Source organism: Lipotes vexillifer, unplaced genomic scaffold (genome assembly GCF_000442215.2).
Source record: "Lipotes vexillifer unplaced genomic scaffold, Lipotes_vexillifer_v1.1 scaffold514, whole genome shotgun sequence".
NCBI lineage: Eukaryota > Metazoa > Chordata > Mammalia > Artiodactyla > Lipotidae > Lipotes > Lipotes vexillifer.
Genome location: NW_006789975.1, coordinates 1053642 through 1064441, shown reverse-complemented (window position 1 = coordinate 1064441; position 10800 = coordinate 1053642). Strand labels below are relative to the sequence as shown.

Genomic DNA, 10800 nt, shown 5'->3' with positions numbered 1-10800 from the left:
GGCAGAAATAAGATGACCAAGCAGAGGTTCCAGGAAACAGATTCCAATATAATCTAGAAGATTCCCAAGGCCTTTGAAAGCAACCATAATAGACTAGGCTCAAATGTAAGCTCTCTTTTTCAAGCATATGTTCATTGACCAAAGGTCACAGGTGTGATATAAGAAAGTAAGACTATGAAAGACTTGTTTAAGATGATTTGCAATTTCCCCCTCAACTCAAATTCTGTTATTTTCTGTCCTATAGGAATCAAAGCCAAGAAAGTAATGATGCAGTATGGAGAATTATCTAATAAGAAAATTAAGGAGCTGATTTTTCTTTATTGTTCCCAACATTTCCTTAACACTAATTCTAATTCCATTTAACTAACTTCAGTATAAAGTTGGAAATGAATCAATACAATTTTCTAGTGTCATACGCAGTTTTAGGAAGCATATATTGGGCAAACAAGTCTTAGAACTTGCAACCTTACTAGTCCTGCTTAGTAACTTTTCTCGTTAACTGACAGGGTACTTCACACTTATTTTTGCAATACAGTTCTTAAATCTCAAAAACACTCACCTCCACCAAACTCTTTAGAACGAGATGCAGCACATGATTCAGTAATGTCATTCTCCAAGTGACCAGCTTCATAACACTACAAATAAGTAAAATGCATCATGTTTTACAAAGGAATAGAAAACAAACCCTTTATACTATATGCCAAAAGCTGAACTGTCTATTGCCAAAGATACAGAATCTTGGCTGTTTTTAACAATTAAAGGAACAGTATAATAGTAAAGGGTTGAACAGAAACTTTGTGGGGAAAAGCATCAGATTTGGGTTTTTTTCATGCTCTAAAACTCAAAACCACCAACCACATACTCCGGTGGGGGGACTACAGACAACGACTGGCTTACTCAGAGACTCCCAATATATAAAGCAGATACAGAACACTGCTCTGATTAAATTGGGAGAGAAAAAGAAAAAGTATGTGCTTATAGACCCACCAGCTCAATTCTGTTCCACACCACCGTGTATTTAAAATCTTCCTTCTTAATGTTATACTTACAGCCACTGGATTTTACACAGACTTATTTACTTGATGAATTCTAAATATTAAAAAGCTCTGAATCATGGAAAGTCTTTCTAATTTAAGTTGCTGCAGATTAATATAAATGAAAGCAACACTGAAACTAAAAACAGAACACTTAACATTGGGGATTCCCTGGTGGTCCAGCGGTTGGGACGCCGCGCTTTCACTGCCAAGGGCCCTTGGTCAGGGAACTAATTAGGATTCCACAAGTCACGTGGCATGGCCAAAAACAGAAACAAAACAACAACAAGAAAAACCTTAAACATCAAGAGTAACTCACTACGCATTTTATTCCCCTACTACTAATGCTTGTATGAATTAGTTCTATTCCAAGAAAATGTCTTCTCCTACAAGAATAATATTCTTCATCATGACTGTAAAACAAAATTTAGTGGCCACGAAAGTCAATATAATGGATGCTATTCTTGCTATGAAGTTCCCAAAGTCTGAGGTTAAAATGCAGCTGTGAATTTCTGAACACTTATTATACACACTAATAAATCATACGAATGTTCCTCATGTTCAGTGTAGATCAGAGTCTTATGAAGTCAAATAAAATGCAGAAGCAAATGTTAGGTACCTAGTTAAATGGAACAAAACACTAGTAGACAAACCCACAAAATAGACTGCATAATTTAAAGAAAACTACCATCTATATTACTTAGATAACCAATTTATACTTCACTGTTTAACATTCACCCAAAAGCTGTGATGCAAAAACAATCAGAATGTTCCCAAAACTACAGTCAGAGAGTGATACAGAAAAAATTTTCATTTCTGATGTAAACAATTTTATAAGTTAAAATAGAAATAACAGCATGCACACACACGCACGCACGCACGCGCACACACACCCCCCACACTACACTACATGAATAAAATTCCCTGCTCTGCTCGCACACACACCCCCCACACTACACTACATGAATAAAATTCCATCTGCTCTGCTTAGAATAAAAAAAGGGACCTCCCTGGTGGTCCAGTGATTAAGACTGTGCTTTTATTAAGATCCCGTGTGCCGCGACGCGCGGCTGAAAAATAATAATAATAGTAATAAAATATATTTTTAAAAAAACCCACAGAACTCTGTAAGTGCCTTGGAGGACATGTCAAAGATGCCAGTAACTTACTTTATGCATAATCTGGTAGGATATGCATTAAGTCTGCGCACTCTTAAGTTACCACTACCTCAACAGACAATCCCTCTTTCTCTAACCCACTGATTGATCCAGCCAAAGACAAGGTGTGGCCTGCCTGGTAACCCATGGTGTAGTCCCAAGATGGAGCTGAATCACGGTTTCAACCTGATGGCAAAATATACCTCACAGTAAGCAGGACCTTAACTGTGAAGTTAACTAGGTCAGATAGCAGAACTCACTTCTAAAACAGAAAAGAGGTCACTTTTCTCCAGGGTCCAGGTCTAGCCATCACCAATAATTCTGGTTTTCTCTTGTTCTAGCACCAAATATGATGCCTATCTCCCTACCAAAAAAAGCTGAAATTCAACAGTGACAGTTATTAATTATATCTAATGCTTAAAGAGACCAAAAATATGAGAGACAGAGAACTGGATAGCTAACAGAGATTTTTAACTAATGGTGCTAAAACAATTGGACATCCACTTCAAAACTCCATCTCAAAAAATGAAGAACTGTATATAAATCAAAACCATAAAACTCCTAAAAGAAAACACAGAAAGTACATCTCTGTGCTGATGTGGTAGGCAAAGATTTCTTGAAATAGACACAAAATATAAATAAAAGAAAAAACAAACTTTTAAAAATTCTTTCTCATGAAAGACTAAGGAAATGAATAGGCAAGCATCAGACTGGGAAAAAATACTTAAAGCACAAATATCTGACAAAAGACTTGTATCCCAAATATAAAGGCAGCCCTAGAAAAGCAACCATAAAAACAATGAACAGCCCAATCAAAAATATAAGTGTGCTTGAACAGCCATTTGATAAGATATAGGAATGGCCAGTAAGCACATACTAAGGGGCTCAAAATCAATAATCATTAGGGAATACAAATTAAAAACATGATTAGATATCATTTCATATCCACTAGAATGGCTAAACTTAAAATGACTGACAATCCAAATGCTATTAAAGATGTGGAGCAACTGGAACTCTGATATACCACTGGTGGGAACGTGAAGTTGTACAACCACTTTGGAGAAGTGTTTGGCAATTTCTTTAAAAGGGATATATTCATGAGCCAGCAATCCCACCCCTAAGTATTTACACCACCAAGAAAAATGAAAATATATGTACACAAGCAGACTCAGAATTTTCATACCAGCCTTATGATTAATAGCCCTCAAATGAAAAAATGCAAATGTGCATCAACAGGAGAAAGGACAAGCAAATTGTACTTGAACTACTACTGAAATAGCATCCTTGTGGATGTATCTCAAATACATGTGTTGAATAAAAGAAGCCAGTTAACAAAAACAAAACAACACATAGGACATTCATGAACAAGCAAAACTAATCTATGGTAACGGAAGTTAGAAAATTTTGCCTCTTGAAGAGATGAGAATGGGGAGTTGAGTGAAAAGGGGAACAAGAAAACTTCCAGGGGTGATAGATATAGAGCATACTTAGTTTGGGTGGTACTTAACATGGTATATACAACTGTCTAGAGCCATCAAACAGAACAATTAAGATCTGTGCATTTTATTAGTGTAAATTAAATCTCAAAGAGTTCTGGGACACGTTCGCCTATATAAATTAAAATTATCAACTAAATCATGCTTTTTATCCCCTTACGGAAAAAATTAACCCACAAACACGACAAGTTAAATTTCAGATTAGAAAACTGCACTTGGCAGAGCAAGGTCATACAAATTATACAATTTTAAAGGTTATACTCCATTTACAGTTATTAAAAAACAAATTAACACTATATTTTAAGTAACCCAGTCTCAAAAACATTGAGGATTCAAAATTCATCTTATTCCTTCAAATCATTAACTTATATATGCCAATTATAGCTCCATAAAGGGGGGGGGGGTCATTCACTTAATTCGCCTGAATTCTTACTTTCAATGACATTTGCAGCACCTCACCTCTAGACAACCGCCTCCCATGACTCACCCTGTACAATACCGTTAAATTTATCACCTGATTGCAAATGTCACCTCCACGCTCAAAACGTGCAACTGAATCCCAGTTTCCCTGGCCCTTCCCATCTACCTCTGCCCACAATCTTGCGCAGTGGCTAAGATTTGAATAATATAAATCCAGGAGAGAAAGCACTGCAGAAGATGACCACAGCCTTACTAGAGTGTGGGGTACAATGAGAGGATAGTGAGTTAGAGACACATTGTCACTGAAGGTTGCACAAACTGCAGAGAGAGTGAGAGTTCGGAGGGCAGGAGATGAGTCTAAGAACCACCAAAAAGTCCATGTCATAAAACCGCTTTGAGAAGAACAAAGGAACTAAAGTACATAATGTGACTCTTTAAATAAGGTATAAAAACACAAATAAATTAAATTTTACATTTACAGATGTGTGACTAACAAAAACTAGGGGCCTTAATATAGGATTAAAGGATAGAAGTTTGCTACAGCTAAGGGAAGAATTCCAAAAACTCTATTTATGATTTGATTACAATCTGCATTTTTTCTTTAAAGAAAAAGAATTTTTTTAAATAGGAAATCTGTGCAACCTACAACTGAATTTGTAACATATACACTGAGTTACTCCTCAAATACAAAGAGAGCAGGATATATCCTAAGGAATCAATATCCAGTTATCATCCATTATAGAATTAGAAAATCATTTTCTATTTCCAACTACAATTTAATGATGCCTTCTTGGCTAATGGAAACCAAGTTTGCAAAACTGAAGATCAAGTGTTTCTGCCTGGATTATAGCTGAGCTAGGTCTTTTCTGAGGTATTACGCAGACAGGGCAATGGCATAAGAGTAGGTTAGTGGCTTGTAGAGACAGAAGTGAAGTAGAAATCAGGTAAGAGGTTTTGAGCCCAGAAAAGAAATTACAACAAACACAAACTTTACTCAACTGTAAAAGCTTTTTTCATTTTCACTTGAAAAGAAAATCTAAAATCAAGTGATACACATTTTCCGTACAAATGCAAAACAGCATCTTAATGTAGGATCTCTCAGATCACCAAGTGTGCTCTGACATTCTATAATTTCTATGTATATGTGCACTGATGTCATAAGTATTACTAAAAGATTTGTTTTTAAAATCCCCTATTTCCTGGATTCAACCCTATTTTAGAATTGACTAAAATAACATACCTTTTTAGTAAGGCCAAGTTCCCCTTTCTTGGGCATAAATCCAGGGTCTAAATCATTGGATTCAAGAAGTTTCTTAGTTGGTTTTCTCTGACGCTTACTTTCATAATTTCCTGAAATGCATGTATCTTTTCATTAGATGACTTAGAAACTGGGCACAAGCTAATTTTTTAAAAACATATATATATATATATATATATATATATATATATATATATATATATATATATAATTAGTCATTTTAATATTTTTCTCAAAATATAAAAAATTAGTCATTTTTAAATATTGTTCTCATCATCTTGTGGGGAGGGACAAGGTAAACATTTATTCTAAAATACTAGTTAACACAAAACAAGAAAATATTTCTCAATACAGACACAAACTAATGTGAGGATGTTCTTATGTCAGAGTGTGTGTGTGTGTGTGTGTGTGTGTGTGTGTATACACACTTACTAAAAACCATATATGTTGATACATTTTTAAAAAATCACAAATGAACTAAGGGAGAAATCAAAAGGGCAAAACTCCCCTTAGAGCAATCAACTGGTGATAAGAACAAAAGGAGAAGTGAGGTAAAGTAGAGCCTGAATTCTGGGCATAAATAGACCAGGATTAGAATTCTTGTTCTATTCCTAAATAAGTAAAAGACACTTGTTTACTTTGTAGGACTGCTCTTAGGAATTATATAAAAGAGTCTAATAACAGAGTTTGGCACATAATGGGCAATGAGGTGGTAACTATCTTTATTATTCTTTTTGATTCCACCTTATTTGATTATACACAATTGGGATCCCTTTTTAAAGAATAACATCACAAGCTACTGTTGGGAATGTAAAAAAGTTACATCCAAAATTTTCCTTGGCTGACTACAACACTCAAGTCAGAAGGTTACTCCAATATAAAAAAAAAGAAAAAGAAAAATGTCAGAAGGTGAATTAGAGACAGTATGTTGTTTAGATCCAATTCTCACCAGGTGACATGTTTATACTGATAAAGTGAAAAGAAATTGGTAATTAACTTCAAGGGAGTATTCACACTCAGCTGCTTGCTATGTGTCAGGTAAATTTCTTTATACATTGCATCACAGTCTCCACTTTATACATCGAGGAAACAAGTTCAGAGGTTAAACAACTTCCCAAGTAACACAAAGATTGGTAAAGTCAGTATCTGAAGTATAATTTTTATGTGTTTACTCCACTAGTATGCAGTGCCCCTACCCAAAACCCTGTTATCCTGGGTGTTGATTCACACTGTGGTTGATCAATAATCATGAAGAGCAATAACACTGAAAGAAAGTAGTTTTTTAAAAATATGTCTTCCTGACAGTACACCAATTAATGGTCATTAACTATATCCAATTAGCCAGTATTAGGGATTTCCCAGAATCAAAGTGGGTAGTTTGCTGTACAGAAATACACTACTGGCTTTCCATCAAAACATACTAAAATCTCCTGCTTCCTCTAATTATACCCACTTACATACTGAGACCCATCCCCATCTTACCTGGTGTTTTAACTAGCAATTCCTCAGACTCAAGGGCAGGCCGTGGAGAGACTTCCGGAGCCACAGGCACAGACAAGGTCAGCTGTGGCAACTCAGCATGTCCACCTCCAAGTTCTGACTGAGCCAAGGGCCCTTCCAAAAACGGAGCCTCCCTTTCAAGAATTGGAGGCTCTTCTTTGGTTGATATCAAAGAATTCTCATCCACCTGTTTGTTCTGAGCACTAGATCGACACCGGGCTAAAAGGCTTTCCTCTTCACGGCGGGAACTTACCTATGGGCAAAAGATAAACGTGGAATCCATAGGCCAAAGTCATTATAATTTAAGTGTCAAAAAGAATAATGTACTTATAAAGGAATGAAATTCTGACACGTGCTACAAATGGATGAAACTTGAAGACAACATTACACTAACTGAAATAAGCCAGACAAAAAAGGACAAATATTGTATTGATTCCACTTATATGAGTTACCTAGAATAGTAAAATTCATAGAGACAGAAAACAGAATGGTGGTTGTCAGGGGCTAAAGGTATGGGGAAGTGAGAAGTTATTTTTTAATAGACACAGAGTTTCAGTTTGGGGCCATGAAAAATTTCTGAAGATAATGGGTAGTGGTGATAATGGTAGTGGTTGCATAACGATGTGGGTGTACTGAATGCCACAGAACTGTACACTAAAAAATGGTTAAAGTTGTAAATTTTATGTTATATATATTTTACTATAATTTTTTTAAAGGGTAAAAATGGGGGCTTCCCTGGTGGCGCAGTGGTTGAGAGTCCACCTGCCGATGCAGGGGACACGGGTTCGTGCCTCGGTCGAGGAAGATCCCACATGCCACGGAGCGGCTGGGCCCGTGAGCCATGGCCACTGAGCCTGCGCGCCTGGAGCCTGTGCTCCGCAACGGGAGAGGCCACAACAGTGAGAGGCCCACGTACCGCAAAAAAAAAATAAAAATAGAAGAAAAAAAAGATTCCCTAATATATCATCGATAAAAGCAGCTAATAATAAACTTCCAAAGTTGAGCTGGTAAATTAATGGGAAAGCAATACATGCCTTTCATGTATTTCAGTACTATAAAATGACAGACTGACAGAAAATATAAGTAGAAGAAATAATAAAATCTGAAAATCTTCATTTTGCAACCCCAAATGAAATTATTCATATAGAAAAGGATCTACAATTGATATTTTTTAAAAAACATCAGGGAAATGGCTGATGGGGAACAAGACATTCTCTTGGAGCCAAAGTAATTATACATATACTGCTGCTTGATCAAAAGAGGTAAAACATAACTGAAAAGAGAGAAATCAGTTAGTCACCACGGTGAACTATTGGAGGTTAAATACTTTCCAATGTCATACAACATACGACACCTACCACGTAATCTAGCCAAAAATGCTTAACTTGAATCTATCAAATTGTTACTTATTAACTACAACCTAAAAGGGAACATAGACGCAATCACACAAATCAAGAAGGCAGATACTCTAAATGTGTTGCTCTCATTGCTTACATACGGTCATGAAAAGGGGGGACTGTCCTGGATTTAAGGTGATTTAAGAAATGTAACAACCAGATATAATGTATAATCCTAGACTGGATCTTGGTTTGGATAAATTAAATGTAAAGGTTATGAAATAACTGGGGAAATCTGAACATGGATTTATTATTAGATAAACTGACCTTAACAGATATGACCATGATAAATTGGTTGTGAAGAAAAATGTTGTTTCTTAGAGGTGCATGTTATTTAGGGACGTGGGGTCAAAATATCTCTAACTTACTTTAAAATACTTTCAGTTTAAAGAAATTGAATTTAAAAATAAAGCATAGGGCTTCCCTGGTGGCGCAGTGGTTGAGAGTCCGCCTGCCGGTGCAGGGGACACGGGTTTGTGCCCTGGTCTGGGAAGATCCCACGTGCCTCAGAGCGGCTAGGCCCGTGGGCCGTGGCCACTGAGCCTGCGCGTCTGGAGCCTGTGCTCCGCAGCGGGAGGGGCCACACAGTGAGAGGCCCGCATACCATATAAAAAAAAAAAAAGAATGAAAAATAAAGCATATAAGGTATTATAACATTTGTTTATAGAATTAGGACCATACTATTCTTTTTAATACCCTGTATTTTTTACTGAACGTTTTATCATAACAATATTCCTAAATCATTAAATACATTTTGAAAGCAAAGGGGGAAAATATACTATATATACACACACTATACACACATAGTACAGACTCATTTATACATTTCCTGTATAACTAGGACAGGCTAAGTACTGTGCCAGAAGCTGGAAAAAAACCCCTGAAAAACAAGATCCCAGTTAAGGAAATTATTGTCCCATGAAGATAAAATATGATATTGAAGGGAAAATTGCAGTATCCTAAAAGAACTGATGAAAGGTTGTTGAAATGGTGGAATGTACCTTGTGCACCTGTTCCTGTACCTTCTTTTGTTTTTTCTTAGGGGCAAATATCTGATCATATTCTTCTGTATATTCCAGAAGCCACTTGCTTGGCTTCCTAAGGCGTTTCTTCTCTGACCGCACAGCTAAAAGAGGAGAAACAAGTTCAGTATTAACCAAAAAGTTTGAGGGAAACCCAACGTTTTCATGCAACTATCTCTGTGCTTCCAAAGGTACAGAAATAGGAAACTCACAAAAACACTATGGCTATTTGCTATGGTTTATCCTATGCAAAATTTGGGAGAAAGGAGACTTTTGTTGCTCTATCCACACACACACAGCCTATCCAATGTTAACGAAATTAAACTGAAACTAGTGTCCTACAGTGACAAAGCTAACATTAAAATATGGATTCTAAATCAGGTAAATTCATAAAAAACACAATGAATTAATATTTTAAATAACATCTCTCTGGACTATGCAGAATATTGGATGAATAGATGATAGAATATTTACCTAAAAACCACTACCACATGAATTTCAAAAGCATTTTACATATATACTTTATATCATGGTTATAGTGAGTTTCACATTAGAAACATCAAAAATATATAATTAATAATATGTATACCATTATCTCAATAACATTAAAAAAATATATGCCATGTATGCCAAAGACAGAAAAGATAAAATAGAATATAGAATTTTGGATACTTTCTTAAAGCAACAAAAAACAAACAAAAAAACAACTCTTGTCATGTTTTATGATCAAAATATCAAAGTATCATGCCATTTTTCCTTGAATTAATGGTGAAACAAATATCTATTATTAATTTCCCTGTAAAACTTCATCCCAGTTTTAACGTACTTAACATGCTATAATCATTTTACTATACTGTAAACTCTTTGGGAATAGAGCCTAATGCCTACAGAACGCAGGATACAATCTACTCAAGAGGGCAGGAGTATTTCATCATATGATGACCTCAGAGAAAGCTATTCCTGCCTCATTTGAATGTGGCAATACTGGTGTCCTCACAATAAAAGAAACACAAAAGTAGAGACCAAAAAGGAAAGGTCACAGGCTCAGCAAGCTTGGCAAAGGCTCTTACTCCCTAGCACATATGGAAACAAGCCATAAAACCTTCATTAGGACAAGAGGTGGAAAAGAATTTACTAATTCTAACTGCTGTAATTTCACATTAGTAAACAGTAGTAACACATCATTTAGTTTATTTCAAGTTAATGTAAAAGGAGGTGAAAACTTAGAACCACATAAAAACCCGAACATAGATTTTTACAGCAGCTTTATTCAAAACTTGGAAGCAACCAAGATGTAGGTGAATGGATAAACACACTCTGGTACATTCAGACAATAGATTATATTCAGCACTGAAAAGAAATGAGCTATCATGTCATGAAAAGACATGGAGGGACCTTAAATGCATATAACCAAGTGTAAAAAGCCAATCTAGGGCTTCCCTGGTGGCGCAGTGTTGAGAGTCCCGCCTGCCGATGCAGGAGACGCGGGTTCGTGCCCCGTTTCGGGAGGATCCCA

At 36.1% G+C, this 10800-nt stretch overlaps 1 protein-coding gene across 2 annotated transcripts in view; it reads right to left on the bottom strand.

Moving 5' to 3' along the window:
* Window positions 1-10800, bottom strand: part of NSD1 (nuclear receptor binding SET domain protein 1) — a 130390-nt gene that overhangs the window by 46101 nt on the left and 73489 nt on the right. For both annotated transcript variants that reach the window (XM_007463086.1, XM_007463087.1), the window contains 4 exons: window positions 9264-9388; window positions 6848-7118; window positions 5348-5457; window positions 560-635 (listed from right to left, as the gene is read on the bottom strand). In XM_007463086.1, coding sequence (XP_007463148.1) covers window positions 560-635; window positions 5348-5457; window positions 6848-7118; window positions 9264-9388 — 582 coding nt within the window. The remainder of the gene's footprint in view (window positions 1-559; window positions 636-5347; window positions 5458-6847; window positions 7119-9263; window positions 9389-10800) is intronic.